This window comes from Motacilla alba, chromosome 7 (genome assembly GCF_015832195.1).
Source record: "Motacilla alba alba isolate MOTALB_02 chromosome 7, Motacilla_alba_V1.0_pri, whole genome shotgun sequence".
In the NCBI taxonomy this organism is placed as follows: Eukaryota; Metazoa; Chordata; class Aves; order Passeriformes; family Motacillidae; genus Motacilla; species Motacilla alba.
In genome coordinates, this window is record NC_052022.1 from 36,811,139 (window position 1) to 36,830,541 (window position 19,403).

The following is a 19,403-nucleotide window of genomic DNA, read 5'->3' on the forward strand; positions in this document are numbered from 1 at the left end:
CAATTACCACTAATTTAAATCAAAACTGGTTTCTCATAAAAACCTGTGTAAGACCATTCATCTTCTCTGCATGTCCAAGAACGAGTAAACAGCAGGTTCAGTTAAAACCTGCCACTCATGCAAAAGATGGGAATGCAGGAAATTTCCCTTCACCGATGGACAGACAGAAAGTGGTTTTCAGTTGAAGCTGGAATGATGACAGCTGAGTGAAAAACATCAGCAGGGATAAACACTTGTTTAAATAAATACCTCTTTTAACTAGTTGGGGGAAAAAATGCAAAATAGGGATTTTTGTGCGAGCAAGTATTTGCTTTTACCTTAAACACAAGTGGAAGATGTTAAGATATATAGCAGCTTACATTTTTACAGCAGCTGCCTTTTAGTTTAATATTCCATGTTTACAGCATAAGTAAGGGTTCAATAAAAGTAAATTTATTCCACAATTACATATTGCAGGAGAGGCAGTAATAACTACCAGAGCAAGCCTTAACCACAAATGCTTCCAAATGGGAAACATTAATGTAAGTAGCCACTATTAAGGCCATTGTGCCTGTTATTTTAAATTTAATCAATTTTCTAGGCTAAACAACCTTTATATTCTTCTGTTTAAAAGGAGAGCTTGGCATCCCACGTGTCAGGTGTAATAGAGAAATGAGTGCTGGGCAATTCTAAAGCTGGAGTTTGGAAATGGCAATTTATCCAGCTAATTCCTGGCCACATGTAGCCAGAAATGTCTGAAGTTACTTTGCCCTGAAGAAGCGGTGCCACTGTAAAGTCACACCAGGCAAAGGGGCTCCTGCTCTGCACCGAGTACAAACCCCCTCTATGTTCTGACAGCCCGTGGTAGGACTTGCTGGGAGACACCTCAAGGACCAAAAAAGAAAAGTCAAATTGACCAAAAAGATATAAATCTGTAGTGCAAGACACCAAAGGCATTAGGAAGTTTTACAGGACAAAGTGCTTGGTTAACAAATCTTTGCTTCTTAAACCTTGTCTTACAAGATATGAAAATACAGCTGTAAATCAGGCTCGGTATTAAATATCTTTCATCAATGCCAACAGATTTTTATTTTTTTTTCCCTCCACAGGTAACTCTAATTAACACTGCACATCACTTATTCCCAACTTCCATGCAAATCACAGCCTTCTAAGCCTAGGTAAGCAAATATGCCAATAAATCCACTGGAAACAATCTGGCATCTGAAGCAATTTTTAAAAAATGAACCCGTGTTATCTTCACTGCTTGAACTGTGCTGCGAGTAGAAGCACATGACTCGAGGATTTAAGGGGAACATTGTGCCAGACACACAGGTAAAGTCTCCTGCACATGGATTTACCTCACCAGTAACTCCTGGAGCTCTGCTGACTTTTCCGTGAAGGCAGAATAAAGTCATAAATCCTGCTATAACCCCCACGGAGTTATAATTTTAAATGCAAAGATTAAAAAATGTTGAAACAAGAAAAAAGTGAAAAAAAAAAACAAACAAACCTGAAAAGATTCAAAGAGAATGTTGTCACATTGATGTGTTTTGTAAAATGTCCATGAAGGAAGCAACTGAGTTGTTAATTACCCTTTAAGAATAACATTCTTAAGGATAGCATCGTATGTAATAATTACATTGTATGTGATAATCATTGTATGCATTTAATTCTATGTCAAAACACAGAATAGCTTTTTAATCAGATCAAAACATAAGTTTAAGTAACAGAAAACCATATGATGCTTCAGGATTTTACCACCTTAGTGAGTCATTTCCTACTCCCATTTTGAGGCTTCATGGAAAGCCCACTTTGGGGCACACACCACCAAATGACTGCTTTCACAGGGAACATTCCTGCTTTCTGAAGGGTCATGCACACCCCATGAGCTCACTAAGAGAGCACAGAAAAGGACACACAATGACAGGAAGCTGCTGGTTGTGGTAGTGCATCTCAGATGCAACCAACCCTCCAGAAAGAAATAAACTAATAACATTTACTAAATCACATTCAACTTAACTCATGCCTCATCCAGATGGTTCTATTAACTCAACTTAAAGAAAAAGCTCACAAAAAAACCTGGAATAATCAATGGTTTTCTTTTTTCAACTGCCAAAATGACACAAAATTGTTACCTAACAACTCAAAGTCTGAAGTCAGAGGGGCAACCACACCATGAGATCACACAGCTACATCCAGACAGGGCACAGCTGGTTCCAAAACAAGGGCCATGATTGCTGGGGTATCTATGAAAAAAGTTATAGTCACCTAATACTGTGAACAAATATAACTTTTTTCACATTACATATTCAGAGATATTATTCCTCAAGATGTGAGTACTCTCCTCAGAAAAAAGCAATCAGGTTTACTACAGCAACACCAGAAAAAGGTGCATAAACACATCACTGCTTCTTAAGCACAACTTATCTATGCTGTTTACCAAACTCAAGCTAGAGAATGTTGCTGTACTTTAAAGAAAAACCTCCCTCAAAACAGACCACCAAGCCCCTAAATAAGATTAAATAAACCACCTCAGCCCATGAGCTTGTAGCCCACTGAGCCATCATAATCCACTTCCCAGGCACACAGGGACCTGTTGGAAAAAGAGTTAAGCTTTGTGTTACCCAACACCACAGTGCAGGTGGAATAAATCCTGCTCCCTCCAGAAACCCAGCAGCAGGTAGGAAGTCATCTCCTCCACCACTACACTACAAGCTAAAAATCCTCTGGGTAAGTGGGTTTATGCACATCCAGCTGTCACAAAAGCAGTTCCCTGCCAGAGCAGAAGCATCATGGAGCATTTCACATAAATCTCCCAAAACACATAAGCCCCCCCTTTGCACTTTAATCATTTGCTAACAGTTACAATAAGATTGTATTAAAAATTTAAACTGCCCTACTTAATGCAATTTACCTTCAAAGGTCCATTTCCAGAGAATGAAGTCGAATGATATAAATGTCGAACACTTGATCAGATTTATGGCGCCCAAGAATATTTCTCTTGATACAGATCTGACGAGTGAAGGCTAATGGCTTTAGTTTTATTACTTTTTAAGCACTTAATGGGAAAATGTAGACATTTTCACAAGACTAAGCTCCAGCAAGAACGGTGCATTTAGAGGATGACAGCAGAGGAGAGAGCAGCGTGCTCTCCGTGGAGATGGCTGGTTAAACAGTGGCGTTATTAAGCGAGAGATTAACGCCGAGTATTTATCCTGATAATTTGTCACACAACAGTCAGGCCTGAGTGCCTCTGCTGAACAAGGCAGAGACAGCAGCACAACCTGCTGACTCCACAGCCAAGCTTCCAGATGGAATTGGGGCCAAACTCCCAGGGAAAAGCAACTGAAGTCACAGTGGGACTGTAGTAGCAGAAGCTGAGTGATCCTGCCAGTGCCTGCAGGTGATTAGGAAACAGCCCTTCCATTCTTTAGGGAATCCCACCTTTTCACCCCCGCCACGTTCTCCATAAACGCTACAAAGCAATAGTTTCACTACTCCAAAACCACTTTTTTTTCCCCTATTTAATTTTTTTTAACTGAAAGACAGCTGGGAGTCCTCAGATTTCAATTAATGTCGAGGTACTCGGCCAATCAATCACCAAGTGCAATAAATTCCCCTCTATTTCTCATTAGTTACACTATTGCACAGCTTAAATCTAAACATACCTTTCTGGGAGACTGTAAATTACCAGGCCTAAGACACAAGTGAGTGCATCAGGCATCAGGAGGGGCATAAATGATGGGAGTGAGGCGATTGTGTGCGCGCTCAACTCCAGCTGATTTACTCCTCACCAGGGCTTTTTTCACACCAAAGTAGCAGCAGCAGAAGTGCCACCAGCAGCACTCCATCTCCTGGAGTTTGCATATCTGACTTGAGACCAGTAATGACCTGTCTTTATTAACATTAACAAGTTTTATGCCCCAAATCCAATTTTCTATGGAAAAAAATATTTCTTCAGCATCTGCCAATAACGTTCTTTCATTAAGTGCAGATAGAGCTTGAGGAAAAACAAATCTCTGGCTTAATTTAAAATTGGTTCTGTGGCTCTGAAAGCCACCTTCAGCCTTTTCAAAGTTGAGACAGTGCAGAAGTTACCTGACACAAAAAGATCTTGGGCTGAAACTAAAAGGAACAAACATTCACACATTTATTAACAAAACTATGCAATTTTTAGTCGTGTACCAGCTTTATAATAATTTGTGAACTAAAGGTCATAAGTCAGCACTCCACAGAGGTTGCTGAGGGAATGCACTTGTCACAGATGACAAATATGTTCCAAAAAATGTCTTCTATCAGAGTTAGAACTTATTCAAAAATTTAATTTGACGTTTTGAAAGTTGCAGGAAATAATGAAGTGAAGTCACATGTGGAGACAGGGACCACAGGAATCACAGGACCCTTTAGGCTGGAAAAGCCCTCTAAAATCAAGTCCAAGCATTACCCCAGCACTGCCAAGGCCACCACTAATCACATCTCCAAGAAGTATAAGAGTCCCCCAGTCTTCCTAACCCTTTAATAAAACATGTTGAGCCCCTGTGTTCACATTTAGTATCTGGGATCATTTCCATAACTGAGGCAGTCCAATCTATCTGCCAACTAATTTTCCTTCCTGATTTGAGCTTGTTTCCTAACCAAAATGCAGCATGCACTGCTGAAACAAGTCCACACAGATCCCGGACTGGAAACACCAAGCTAAAGAAGTAACCAAAATCTACAGAGGCTGTTCAAAAACATCTCTGTGCTCCTGACTCATCTCTTGAGTCGTACAAGATGATGTTGTGCTGGATTCTCTGTTTTCCACAAAGTATTGACCAGATCCTGCAGCAGGCAGGACCTGACCTTGCCGTGTCTGGCCCGCATAGAACTCCAGTAAAGAGGAAAGGAAGAGTAAAGAGTAAAAGAGAAGGAAGAGTAAAGAGTAAAAAGGAAAGAGTTTAATGCAGACAACAACAGTCTCGATGTTCAAGACTGTCCAACAACAGAAACTGAAATGAAAGGAGGAGCTTACAGATAAAGTTGCACTGATATTTGACCAAAATCACAACACCATCTGTGCAAATGCTTTTCTTCCAGAGGAAGAGGCAGAAGCTCCGGCTTTGGCGGGCACAAGTTGCCTTGTGCAGCACCACCTCATCAGACCTAACCCTCAGTTTCAACATTCATTATACGCAATTAAGGATTCTCTACTTTATAGAGAAGGAGGAAGGAGAAACGCATCTCCTGAACTCGGCAGCATCAGCGCTGGAAGTTCGCTGGTGCAGGAATTCCGAGGGGAATGCCATCACTGAGCTCCACACTCCACCTCCACGCATCCAGGGAGGCTTTTAAAGGCTGAATACACGCTGCTAATCCCGGCCGAGCAAACAGCTCAATGGGATTTGCATATGCATACGGATTAGCTGAAAGGCAGCGATTTGCAATGCGGAAATGGCTTTTGAGGAACCAGCTATGCTAATAATCAACTTTGATGTCGAAAATGTGTTTGTTACACAACAGAGAAGGTTACAAAAGGATTATGTTTATTACACCAGTTTTAAAAACGTTTGATGGCTCAGACAAAAGCATCTCTTTATTATAAGGGGGGAAAGCAGGATCTTGTCTTTAATAAATGCTCCTAAACACATCCAGAACAGAATGAAGTTACAGAAAGGGCATTCTGCCTTCCCTTTCTGTCTGGAGACAACACATCCCGTGGGTTAGCTCTTCATCTTCCATTCATCAATATTAAACCAGCAAAGCTATTTTTTTTTGTGAGCAAATTTAAAGAGAAATCCACAAAGGACAGTTAAAACCAACAGCCAACGGAAGACATACTGAGGATAACTAAAAAGAAAAAATTGAAAAATCAAGCTTTAGATATTTCATGTTGCCCTCTGTATGTGAAGGCTTGCTGGAGAAGCTGCAGAGAAAGTGGCAGACAAGGTGTATGGGTTTTAAGATTTGTCAATGAAAAAATTAAGAAGAAAATGTCAGATTAAATGATCAAACCATAATCACAGAAGTGTAACAAAGAGCGTAGCAGTAGGAAGAGAGGCAAAGATATGCTGGGCAAGGCAGAGCAGCCCCCAAAGTGCAGCAAACAAGGCACAGTTTACACAGAACACTCAGAAATAAAGCAGACATGAGGAAGAAAAAGGTTCTGGCTGCAATAAAGCAAATATAAACTGGCACTTTGTGGAGGTCATGCTCTGCTGAAGCCCCTCCTGGCCCTCACCTAACCTTGTGGTCACTTCCTCTGCAGCAGCCAAAGAATCCTCACTCTAACAGGTATCACCAAGCAGTATTTCATTTTATTTGCTTTTAAAGCCTCCCCTCTGGACACAGCCCGTGACTGAGCCCTGCCAGCAGCCGTGCTGTGCCGTCACTTTGCTGCTCAGCTCACTTGGCTCAAAAAGAATGGCAGAAATTGTCACTGCTGCTTTCAGCTCCGCCAGGAACTGCAGCACGACAACATTCATTTATGGCTTATTTCTATTCTGCCTTTCCTGGTGTCTGAGAAAAGCAGGGGTTTGAAACATAAGGAATTTTCAAACTTCCTCCTTCTTCCAGAATTTTTCACTTCTGTCTCTAAGGGAAGACAATTCCTACTTGCTCGCCAGCCACTCCACAAACGTGTTTGTAACACTTTATCTGCCAAGCACAACACACATAATTCCATAAAACACACTGGTTCTGTCTCTTACTCTGAAATCCACTGTAAAATTTAAAAAAGGGGCAATTTACCCCCAAACAGCCACCTCGTTTCCTGCCCCAGGATTTCAATTAGAGTTTGCATTACAGAATATGACTAATTCTGAATTTTCACTACTAAAAACCTAAATTTTTTGCATTGTGAGGAGATGCTGATCAACATTCTTGCTGCCGTTTAATGAAGAATTCATCAGGGTTGAACTAGGTCTTGCATTTATTGTGCCCTCCAAAAAATTTAACAGCTGTCACCTATTGCACAGACTCAGCAGCTCTGCTCTAGGTTTTAAGTAACCTGCCTTACTGCATACACTTCAAATTAAAACTTAAAGAAGTGCCATGAAATAACCACTATAAAATTAAAAGTCGCATAAAAAGTTCTGCAAGAGATTATGGTTTTCCGCAAGTCACCTACTGAATGACACATCAGAGCTAAAATCAAAACCTCCCTGGAACTTTTACTGGCATTACATCATTCGATTCCTCTGTGCTCATTGTAGCACTTCTTAAATTCCATACCCTGAACTACAGCTCCTCATCCCATTATTTGATTCCAAGCATGAGAAAATGGATGCAGACAAGTCACTGGAAGATCTCTTTTCTTTCCTGCACACATCTGTGGATGCAGGTGCGGTGTTGAAAAACCTGACAGAGCAGTACCAGTCTCAAAGTCCTCGAAGCCTGCAAAGTTGCTGCAATTTTCACCCAAAAACTGGCAAAAAGGGGAAATCTGTTCCCACCAAACAGCATGGCAGCAACACTGGACAGCACCAAGCACAAGGGGAACTGCACAGAGACTTCCTAAGTTCTCGGGGACAACAAAAGAAGAATTTTGAACAGTAATGTGTAAAGTGTGAAATTTGGTAATCAGTCAGGAAATATAAATCCAAGGATTTGGATCCATTTTCCAGCCCAATCCTACTGATGCCAACTGCTCCTCAGGATGAAGGCTTCTTCACACCTGTTTCACCAGGCACTGCTCAGTTCACACAGCTCTTTCCAAGCCTATGTTATATAAATTTCAGATATTGGTTAATTTCCTCCTGCGGGTTCACACTGGGCCTTCCTACAACAACGCGCAGCCTGACTTACGGCAGAATATGTCATCTGCAGGAACGGGGCTGAGATATTTTACCTGGAAACCAGAAGAAACGTCTGTGCAAACAAAAACCAGCCACCAAAAACACCCAAATCACGGTGGAGTGAAATGCTTGTTGCCAAACTATATCTCCTCATTTATTAATGGCCCATAAGAGTTACAGGCAGGCAGGAAGGGTATAACAAGTCTAAGGGCAAAGCACGAGCAAGGGTGAAGCTGAAGCAAATTCAGAATAAAACACAACCACCTCACAAGAGGAGGGTGACCAGATTTTTACGTTTATATATATATATATATTTTTTTTTTTTTTATTTTTTTTTTTTTTTATTTCCAGCCGACTTTGGCGGCCGGAGCGTGTGCATGTCCCGGCGCGGTGGCACAAAGCCCCGAGGGGCTGCGCGGGGCCGCCGCCATCACCGGCCCCTCACGGGCCCCTCACGCCGCGGCGCCGGCGCCCCCTGGCGGCCGCTCCCGCCGCGCTCCGTTATTCCCGCGGATTAATAAAATCAAAACGCGGATTAATAAAATCAAAACGTTAATCAAAACGTTAAAACAAACGTCTTGAAACGAACTTAAAACTGAAACGACTTAAAATGAACGGGGGATTAAAATGAACGCGGCTCGAGCTGTTGTTGCTCCAGGCTAAGCCATGATGTCGAAGAAAAGAAATTGACTCCCTCGTGTCACTTTCTCATTAGAAAAACCCAAAACAAACAAACCAGGAGGATACAAATATCCAACCAGGCAAAACATTGAAAACATTGCTCTCCCAGCGGTTGTGAAGCGTGGAAGAGTCAGCAGGCTGATCCAGGCCATGTGCGACCATCCTGCAGATGCCACAGTCCCGGAGGCCTCGGCCCAACTCCAAGGAAATCCAAGGAATTACAAGGAAATCCAAGGAATTCCAAGGACATCCAGGGAATTGCCGAGCCAAAGGAACCGCTGCCTCATCCTGCCCTGGGTCCCCACCAGCCCAGGCCAAGCACAGAATCCCTCAGGCCACATCCAGTGCCGGAGTGCATGGTGATCTTGCCAAAACAGCTGTCAGGATGGGACCAATTTACTTCCTTTTTATTTACTTGCCATTAGGCTGATTAACATTTCCTAATGAAAACACATCTATAAAAGCTGACTTGATAATGCTGATGGCAAGTGACAGCCCTTCCCCTCAGTGCGGCTGCAGCAGGATTAATTTGTCATCTCCCATCCCTTAACAGAGAAATGGTGCTTTGAAGTTTTTTTCTCCTTTTAAGACACCTTTGTTCAACACCACATGGGAAATACTATTTGAATCTGGGAATAAAATACTCCTGGTAGATTTTTTTACACAGAGCGGACACGTTCCTTAATGAAAGACTAGTTAATTTGCAAATAAAGCATCCAAAAATACTGGCAGCAGCAGAGCACCAGAGCAAAGTGCAAATTGTGAGGCAGCAGTGGCCTCTGCCACCACATACCTGCAACTCCTGCCTCAATACTTGCAGGTTTATTGTTATTTTGGACAGTATTAGATCAAAATCTGGGTGTTACAGCCATCTAGATGAGGTAAAACACCCTTGGTGGAACTGCTAAGCTACAGTGATAGATTCAACTCTGAACCCAAGTTAGGCTCAAACCCTTTTGTTCCACACCCTGTGATAGTAAAATTTTATCCTCTAAATATTTGAACATTTGCTCCTTTGTGGAGTCAGAGACTTGTATGGCCCACAGCTAAATGGGTCAGGGAAAATCCGAACACGAAGCAGGGCAAGATGTGTGGTTATGAATACACCGTGAACAGAAATAAAAGCAATTCTCACGCATTAATGGTACATCAAGCTAATTCAAGAAGGCTAAAACCATTAAAAAGGCATCCTGGGGCAGTACACAGTCATTACAATACTGTGCTGACAAGAAGTATTAAAATAATCATTTTCAATGTCATTGATAGAATCCATTCTGATAAGCAGGGGGAAAAAAATCTCTAATTCTTAAGTGGGAATATGAAGCAAAATGGATCTTATTAGCATTTATCTAATTTTTTTAATGCAATTCCCTTGTTCAACTATTCAAAATACCAAAAAATAAGAAAGGATTTATTATCCTCCATTGTTGGGCACATGACTAAACTAAACCCTTGAAACATGGAGCTCCTCTTTTTTTTATTTCAGCCTGAAATTCAGGTTTTACTTCCCAACAGTATGAGAGATTAAACCTCAGTGTGACATGGTTGAAGGTTAGAAAACAGCCTCTAAAATAGCAGAATGTGAAGGAGGATTTTGGCTTTCACTTTACTCAGCCTTCCTCTCACAAAATATGAACCAACGGACTTGATGATCTTAAGGGTCTTTTCCAGCCCAAGTGATTCTATGATTCCATCTCTGTTACAATCAATAGTGAGCTTATCAGCTGTAATGAAGCGTTGGAAACGAGGTATTTGGATTTAACTCGAGAATAAAGTAGCATTTTCATAATAACAATAATCATTCAAGTTAAATTATTTAACCACTCAGCTGTGGAGAAAATGGGAAATGAGTTATCACAGAAGAATTGTAACAGATGACCACTAAGTTCAGTGGCTGCTTGCAGGGGACAAATTAGAAATTTAATTTCTGAAGTGTGTGCAATGAAGGAGTAAAAGGCTCTTCAATCCCACCTCCAATTTCTTCCTCCAAAAGGTAGGTCTACATCACAGCAAGGCACAACACAGAAACAAAACAGATTTTAAAATAAGCTTTCAAACAAAGCAGCCCAAACCAGGAACTGGTGTCAAAACCCACTAAGTGTGTGCAGAAGAAAAGCCTGTGGGCTGGAACATCCTCAGGTGAATTTTATTTCTGCTTTTCACTACCACAGAATCCCAGAATGGTTTAGATTGGAAGGGCCATTAAAGCTCATCTTGTTCCACCCCCTGCCAGGGCAGGGACACCTTCCACTATCCCACTCATGTGAACCCTCTGAAGAAGCCACTAAAAACCATTAAAGCTATGCTGAACCTGAACGTCCCAGAGCAGCAGAAAACCAAGGGATATTTAATCAAGTGCTCCCTATTAACAGCTTGCACTGCTCATTCACACCCCCCCATTTAATGGGGTTAAGAAGTTGCTTTGTCTCCTGCTGAAATAAACAGCAAAAATTATCAGGAATTGGATTCAGTCCCAGACGTGGCTGGCAAGTGTAAGCCATTCATACAGAAGCATTTCTAATCCTATTAGCTGGCAAATATTAAAGGGTTGGTTGGCTGCCACGGGGGCAAAACAACACCCTGATATTTCTTAAAACACATGATCCCTGTCAATTCTTTCTTACGACCAAAGAGAGACAAATGAGCCCCCTGAAAGCTTACAAGTTTGTCACACCAGCTTTGTGCCAAGAGACTTCTCTGAAAATCTCTGAGAAAAAGGGGAAAAAAAACAAGGAGGAGGCTGTAGACAGAGCCACAAACACCAGGACTTGGAATATATAATTAACAATCTAACTATAGCCAGCACTCCAAAATAAATGTGCTAAACAAAACCCCCTAATGGCTCTTTGAAACTCCTAATCAGTATAGAAAATCTAGGCGGTCAAAACAGTAATTTTTGTAACTAGTTCAACAGAAAACAGGGAGCAAAGCAAGAAGATGCAGCTTGAAATGCTCTTCTCCAAAATCTGGCCAACAGCATGGATAAAAAACGGGTGCACGTCAGTATTTTCCACGTAAAATGTACGTGGAATGTTTTGCCTCTTTTTATCCCATGTAAAAATTACCACTTTTTTCTTCTCCAATGTAAACATTAGAATGTATCTCCTTTTTATTCCATGTAAAAAATTGATATTTTTGCCTTTTTTTTTTAATTTGAAGTGTGTTTTCACACCCTATTGCAAGGTGCTGATGTGACACTGCCTCATGTAAGCACAGGCAGAGCAGGACTTTGAAACGAGAAGCTGGCAACAAAAGCCCCCAGAACTAAGGCTCTGAGAAGCATTAAAACTCAATTAATTAAGAAGGTTTTTAGACACAGAAAGCTGTTGTGATGAGGGGCTGACACGTTCAGCCACGAGAGGAGCATGGTGAGAAGAGAAGCCAGCCAAGCCCCAGGACACTTGGTTGAAATTCCACTAGAGGGGGCACAGATCCCATCTCATACAACACCGGGATCATGGAATCATCGAACATCCTCATCTGGGAGGAACCCACAAGGATCAAAACCCTCCACACAAGACTCTCAGAGAGTCCCAGAATGGTTTGGGTTGGAAAGGAGCTTAAATCTCACCCTGTCCCACCCCTGCCATGAGCAGAGACATCTCCCACTATCCCAGGTTGCTCCAAGCCCTGTCCAGCCTGGCCTTGGACACTGCCAGGGATCCAGGGGCAGCCACAGCTTCTCTGGGCACCCTGTGCCAGGGCCTGCCCACCCTCACAAGGAACAATTCCTTTCCAACATCCAACCTAGCTCTCAGTTTTTAACACCCCATGAACATTACGGTGCTCGAACGCAGCATTTTCAGCTACTCTGCAACAAACAGCCCCTCAGCCTCTCCACTAGCGCTGAAACCAAAGCAAAGCAAACTCTGCTACAATAAAGCAAGCCCCAAAGAAAACTGAAAATTAAATAAGGACTAAAAATAGCTTAAGATGCTTAAGACTAAAGGTGCTGGTGGAGAACACATCAGTGTTCAAGTTAAGGAGCCGTTTTAGAAAACACAACAAAAATGCCTTAAAATCAGCCTTTTCTTTAACTGAGCAGGCAAATATCTGAGCTATCCCAAAGGGTCACTACTCAGAAAGGGCAGCTAGAGGATGGGGTGATGTGGTGGATGCAAAAAGGCAGCTGTACCGTCATGGAAGACTCTCTCCACGTTGAGCCCGTAGGTCGCGCAGGTCTCGTAGTAAGTGCATCTCTTGAGGTCGTTGGACAGCTTCCTGGCTCTGGCATCGTCGATGACGCGGGGGTTGGTGGAGCTGATGGCATCTGCAGAGCCACAGGGGGGAAACACCCATTAATGGTCACTTGGAAACACCAGCCTGGGACTCACAGAGTCACAGGAGGGGCGTGGAAGTTGGGACGGATCTCTGAGATCACCGAGTGTAACGGCAACCCACGGTCACCACTAACCTGTGCTCTCAAGTGCCACATCCATGTGGTTTTTGAGCACTTCCAGGGATGCTTCCAATGTTTGACAACCCTTTCCGTGAGGAAATTTTCCCCAATATCCAACCTGAACCTCCCCTGGAACAACTTCAGGCCAGCTCCTCTCATATTAACCAATTAAATACAAACCATGAAACCGGGTGTACATCACTCTAATTTACATTTCCTTATTAAAATTACCAGTACACTGATTCTAAAAGCCAGGGGGAAAACCTCCAAGGCTTTTTGCTTTCCTTAAATACATATATTGAGCTCAGTTGTTGCCAAAAAAAAATATAAATAAATACACAGTCACATGAAAGAGCATGAGCTCTGATGTAAAATATATTTAGGGAAACAAGTGGGTGATTAGTACAAACATGTCAAATGGTTTTTATATCTCTGTAAGTACCAGAGACTATAGAGTATGAAATACTAAACACGATGTTTTTAAAGAAATAGAACCTAATTGTAAATTACTTTCTCAAACTGCTGTAAAGGCACCCAGAGATGTTGTGGGAACATACTGCTAAGATGATAAAAAATGTACTTTTCTAAACAATCATACTTGGTAACTCTCTCCAAGAGCTTCTTCCCATGAAAGCTGAAAATCAGAAATTTCAGTTTCTAGAGCTTATCCAGAGGAGCTGAAAAAACCTTACAACAGAATAGACAAAGGAGAAGCTTCTTCCTTGCTACTCCATCACAGTGATGAACTCTGCATACAAAGGTGACTCTGTTTGAAGTGATAATCTTATTAACAGATCTTGAAAAGGAAGGTTTTTTCCCCAGGAGTGTTGTGTTGCTCTTCTGCTCCCTGCCTGGAAATGGTCCAGGCCACGTTGGATGGGGCTTGGAACAACCTGGCATAGTGAGTGGGAGGGGTCCCTGCCCATGGCACTGGCCGGTCCCTTTCAGCCCAAACCATTCTGGGATGCTACAACAGGCACTAATTTCAGCATTTACAGCTGCCCAGAAAGCCTTCCTTAAAATCTGCAACCGCCCACAGCAGCAAAACAGATTTGTTCTTTGGGGAAAAAAGCATCACCTGAACCTGAACATGGAATCAGTGCCTCTTGCAATGCTGCAGGTGAGGCTCTGCCCCGGGCATGAGAGGACCAGACCTAACTGATGCTGTCATTACCTTCCCGTCAGCCCCAAGGAACAAAAATGAAGCAGCAGCAGCTAGGAGAAGCAGGAGCCCGTCATTTATCAGCAGAGGGCGCCGGTGACATGTAAGCAGGGAAGAACAGAGAGGGCTCCGTTCCAGAACACCACAGCTCCCCGGAATTTGCCTCCTTGTTCCCAGCGGGGTCAGGCTGGGGCACTGGGCTGGCTTTGGAAGTCAGGGGAGAACAGCTGGAAGTGTTAATATTGTGGGAAGGATTTCATTCCACTCCTCATTTCAGGAATACCTGACAAAACCAAGAAGTCCCGGCTGGGCAGGGCTTGGAGCATACAGGGCTAGTAGAAGATGCCCATGCCCACGGCACGGGGCTGGAATTAAATGAGCTTTAGGTGCTCTCCATCCCAAACCATTCTGGACTTCTATGATATGAAAGGCAGATTTCAAATATGCATTTTAACAAGTGTATTTATGTATTTCATATATTTTATTTCACTGTCAAACACAGACAAAAAGCTGCGGTTTTTCCTGATGCTTATTCCTAGGACTAACATTATTTCTATCTTTTCAAAAAATCCCCTTTGCATTAGTGCTACAATAGAAAATGAACTTTTATTTTTCTAGGAGTAACAGGAAGGAGATGGAAAACCATACCCCAAACCATACCCCAGCCCCAGAAGGGGGTCAGAAGGGCACAAAGAAAAAAAAAAGTTGGAGAAATGTTTCACCTTTTCAACTCCAGCTTCAAGCTCAAAACCTGGCCCTTCAAAGCAGCTCCCTTCTGCTTTTTGGTGGAGTTTCTGCTGTCCTAAGACATTTTCTGTTCCTACTTCCCCTTTTCCTTCTTATCATCTGTTTCCTCCCTCCAGCTGGGCTGTAATTCCTCCTTCCCTGCTGCCCACACATCCCCTCTGCGCTGTCTCCCCTGGGCAGGAGGCAGGGGAAGGCAAACTGCTCCCTGACCATGTGGCTGAAAAAACACCAAAAAGCTTCAACACCACCAAAACCACTGGGACGCTCTAACAAGGATGCCCAAAATTGAACCAAGAACAATTCACAACACCTGTGTTCTGCCTCTAACACCCAACAGTAACCTGGTGGGGCTCAGCCTGGAGAAAAGGAGGCTCAGGGGGAACCTTCTGGCTCTGCACAACTCCCTGCCAGGAGGGTGCAGCCAGGTGGGCTCTGTACCCAAGGAACAAGGGACAGGATGAGGAGAAATGGCCTCAAATGATGCCCAAAGGGTTGTCCAGCCCTGGCACAGCTGCCCAGGGCAATGCTGGAGTCACCATCCCTGGAAGGATGTAAAAGTTGTGCGGGTGTGGCACCTGGGGACACGGTTTAATGCTGGTGTTGGCAGTGCTGAGGGAACAGCTGGATTTGATGATTTAAAAGGTTTTTTTTCCAACCTTCATGATTCCATGGTCAGGAACAGAACAGCCTCAGCTCCACCAATGCACCAAGCCAATCACAGTATGGGAAACTGGTGAAATATTACTGGGCTATGCTGGCACAACAAGGCAGAGAATATTCAAAAAAACACTCAAATGCCAAAGAAACTGAAATATTTTGGGTACCTTTCCCTTGCCATATTTCCCTTCAGGACAGCTGCTAATTCAGAAGGAAAAACTGGGGGGAGGGGTTGGCTCAGGTGGAAAAGCTGCATTTTTACTTGATTTACAGAGGTCTCCCAGAGGCACAGCCTGAGGCCAGGGTTCACTTCACTTCTGCTTCCAACCATGGTGCTGGGAGGTTTTCCACCTCTCATCTTTTGCCTCTCAGCAATGCTAGGGTGTTGAACCCTTCCAGACTGCCAAGCACATGGGAACTGCTCTGGCTGCAGAACTTCCCCACACAACTAATTTACCTGCCCAAATTCAACGAGGGCATCTCCCTGCTGGGTAGGAAAACCACCACGACCAGCATGCACTGAAAGTATCATTTAAAATCTCCTTGCAAGTCATAGAACCCTGGAATGGAGTGAATTGCAAGGGACCTTAAAGCTCATTGTGTTCCACCCCCTGCCATGGGCAGGGACGCCCTCCACTAGCCCAGGCTGCTCCAAGCCCCATCCAACCTGGCCTTGGACACTGCCAGGGATCCAGGGGCAGCCACAGCTTCTCTGGGCAACCTCTGCAGGGCCTCCCCACCCTCACAGGGAAGAATTTCTCGTGCATATCTGACCTAAACATCCCCTCTTTCTTCACTGAAGTCCTACACTCCCTCTCCAAGCGAGCTGCCAGGACATTTTCCTCTCACCTCAAATACTGTCCTTGCAATGCCGCAGCCCCGTAGCAAAGGGGAAAGGACAGGACATGGCTTTGCCAGCTTGGAGGAGTCAATATGGTCTGAAAGCCCCAGCTGAGAGCATTCCAGCTGGGAATCAGGGCTGCACTTACCCTGGGTGCCCACCAGGACCATGGGGATTTCACTAGTGTTGCGATAGTTGGCCATGCGGCTGTAGTAGTGGTAAACAGTCTGGAAGCTGACTTCATCCTCCAAGCTGAACACAAAGATAACAGCATCCACCCACATGGCAAACTGCAGGATAAAAATGGAAAAGGCCAACTGTGAGAAGAGCAGCGAGGAGGGGGAAGGAAGGAAAGCCAAGAGAGAAACGTTCTTACCTTCCTGCAAGGGAAATACACTCCAGAAAGACTCACACACAACCAAGGCCTCAACAGGGTTAGGATAAGCTGCTAAAATGATGAATCTCATCACCCTGCAAGCCATGGGGATCTGGGATACACAAGGGATTTTCCCACAAGAGCACCCCTTCCTCACTGGGGTGCGTAACCAACTACTGTCAGTGCACACTGGGTTTGATTCCCAGAAAACACAGCAGGCTGAAGTTGCTGGGCCTGTGCATTTGAAATGAGCAGCACTCATCTGCAGTGCTGACTGAGCCCCCGTGCTGCCATTTGCATGCACGCATGCTGCTGCTGCTGCTAATGCCAGGACAGGCATCGCTAGGAATTCTCACATCTTAATCCCAATAATTTGAGACTTGCAATTCTTCCCCACAGAGACACTCTCAGTTGAGCCAGCAGCACCAAGCGCCTCGTTCTGCCTTCAGTGGAGGAGCAGACTGCTCTCTCTTGGCATCAGGAGCCTGCTGAGAGACATGCAGGTGCACAGGCCAAGGCAAGGTGCTCCTCAGTGACCATGCAAGCGAGAAGCTGTGAGCTCACAAGTGAATTAAGACATTTAACTTAACAGTGAACGTGAACAGGGCATCAAGAAAAAGCTCCAGCTTACCTCGCTGCCTTTATTTTTCCCTAAGTGACTCCATTCCTACCCAAATTTAGAGCAATGGAAACAAGCTTCAGCCAAGGGGATTTTCATGCTTTGTTATATTATTACTACAACATGCCAGGGGACACCCTGAACAGAGAGGTTCACTGGGGAAAGGCTCTGCATATTCATGATGATCGTATTGAAACCAAACACTGCCCGGGCTGTTATGGTGTAAAAATAGACCAAAAAAATTGTTTTGAGGTTTTCAAGACTGTCAGGAGGACAATCTTCCAGAGGGGAAGGACAGGACTGGTTAACACACAGCAAAGTCACTGCCAGAATAAGGTCAACCACCACGCTGTTAAACTGTTCAAACTAGAACCACAACCACAGGAACTGGAGACAGCATCATTATTTGGGAGATGTGGGCTTGGGTCTCATTATAAAATGGTTTTTGTTGACTGGACTCAGCAGCATCATGCCAAGGACTCTTCCCAACAACTGGGAATGTCCTTAAGGCATCCATTTGGAAGCCAACAGTCTCTCTAAACCCTCTAAATGTTTGAGCAGTGTGTACAGCAGCCTTCTAATAAAGATTATTTTAAAACACTCCACAGATTTACGCAGTGCAGTTCCTGCAGACACAAAACACTTCCAGCAATTCCTTATTTCTCTTTTCATATTGAAATGCAGCTAAATCTTTGTGGATATCAGACCTGTGGTACAAAAAAAACCAAAGCAATTTTGGGAAACACAAGGTCTGGAAACCCTGGATGTCTCATCCAGAGTACTGTGTAGGGAATGGCTTGAAACAAGGATAAATCAGCTGCTGGTATAGAAATCCATTCTCAGACTTATTACTGTGAGTGACAGAGCCGTTAGTTCAAGGCAAGCCCAAAACCAAATTGTAAAAAAAGTTTTAAATTTAAAAAGTTACATGCAGCAGCTCATTGTAGGTCAGTCACCAGGTTAATTTGGTTTTACAATAGGAAATTAAATTATTTTCATCTTTGACTCATTTTATCTTAGGCAAAGAAAGGTGAGATCACAGACCCACAAAAAGAGTCTTGAGAGAAGCTGGGCTTTTTTTCTTCCTTCCTGGCAAAAAGAAGGGGGCAGTAACCTGGGGAATACCCATGGTCCAGTGACAGAACTCCCCATGTCAGCTCCTTACTTACTGCAGTTGGAATTCAATCCCAATTATTCATGAACACACAGGCAAACTTCTCATTGCAGGAATTAATGAACAGATCAGATTTTTAATAGACATGTATCTTGAAATTACACCCAAAAACGCCAAAGGGAATTTACAGGAAAGCCTTGTGCTGAAAGGTGAGACAGCACTGACACCTCAGACCTCTTCAGCAAATCATGAGGATGGAGAACAAATCTCATCCACCACAGAATCCCAGAATGGTCTGGGTTGGAAGGGACCTTAAAGCTCACCTCCCACCAGCCCCCTGCCAGGGGCAGGGACACCTTCCACTGGACAACAGCAGTCAAAGCCCCAAATTTACCTGGCACATCCCAGGAGCACTGCCCGTGCTGTTCATCAGTCTGCAGCCAGCTCCTGTGAGCTGTGCAAACCCAGCTCTTCAGGCACAAAACCATCTCAGATTGCTGCGTGCACCTTTGCACCTCCACTATTTACATTTTTAGAGGAGTGAATGTTCTCTAAGCATCAGAGGCTGGAAACCAGGGGCTGCTTCAGCCAAATCCCTGCCAGCCCCAGACAGAGCTTTCCTTGTTGCTCCTGCTGACACGGCTGCAGATGTGCCAATGCTTTATTGTGTCCTGTGACTTCCTTCCAGGATGTCTCTCTCAGCCTCCATTTCCTCCATGTCCTTTCTCTTCCCCTTTGTCCTGGCACCTTCCCCCACGCTCTCACCCTCCTGGAGCTGTGGTGCTGCATTGAAACCCAAGCTGCTGCTGCTGGCACTGCTCCCCCTCAGCTGTTTGGCAGTTCCTGATGCTAAATTATTGCTTGTTTGGAAGCTGATCCCTCCCGGATAAGCCGGGCAAAGCAAGGCCAGCAGCAGCCAACACTCAGGAAATCCTGCCAGTGCCCAGGTGAGGAGAGGCGGAGGAGGAGGATGCCCAAGACAAGGATGCTGCCTGCAGACAGCACAGCTGGGTCTGAGATTATTTAAGCAGCAGATGAGCAAACTCTTGCTCAAAA

The 19,403-nt window shown here is 44.0% G+C and overlaps 1 protein-coding gene across 12 annotated transcripts in view; it reads right to left on the reverse strand.

Annotated features, from left to right (window-relative positions):
• The window catches only part of AGAP1 (ArfGAP with GTPase domain, ankyrin repeat and PH domain 1), a 308,025-nt gene that overhangs the window by 172,196 nt on the left and 116,426 nt on the right, over positions 1-19,403 (reverse strand). For all 12 annotated transcript variants that reach the window (XM_038142034.1, XM_038142032.1, XM_038142030.1 and 9 more), the window contains 2 exons: positions 16,387-16,528; positions 12,568-12,702 (listed from right to left, as the gene is read on the reverse strand). In XM_038142034.1, coding sequence (XP_037997962.1) covers positions 12,568-12,702; positions 16,387-16,528 — 277 coding nt within the window. The remainder of the gene's footprint in view (positions 1-12,567; positions 12,703-16,386; positions 16,529-19,403) is intronic.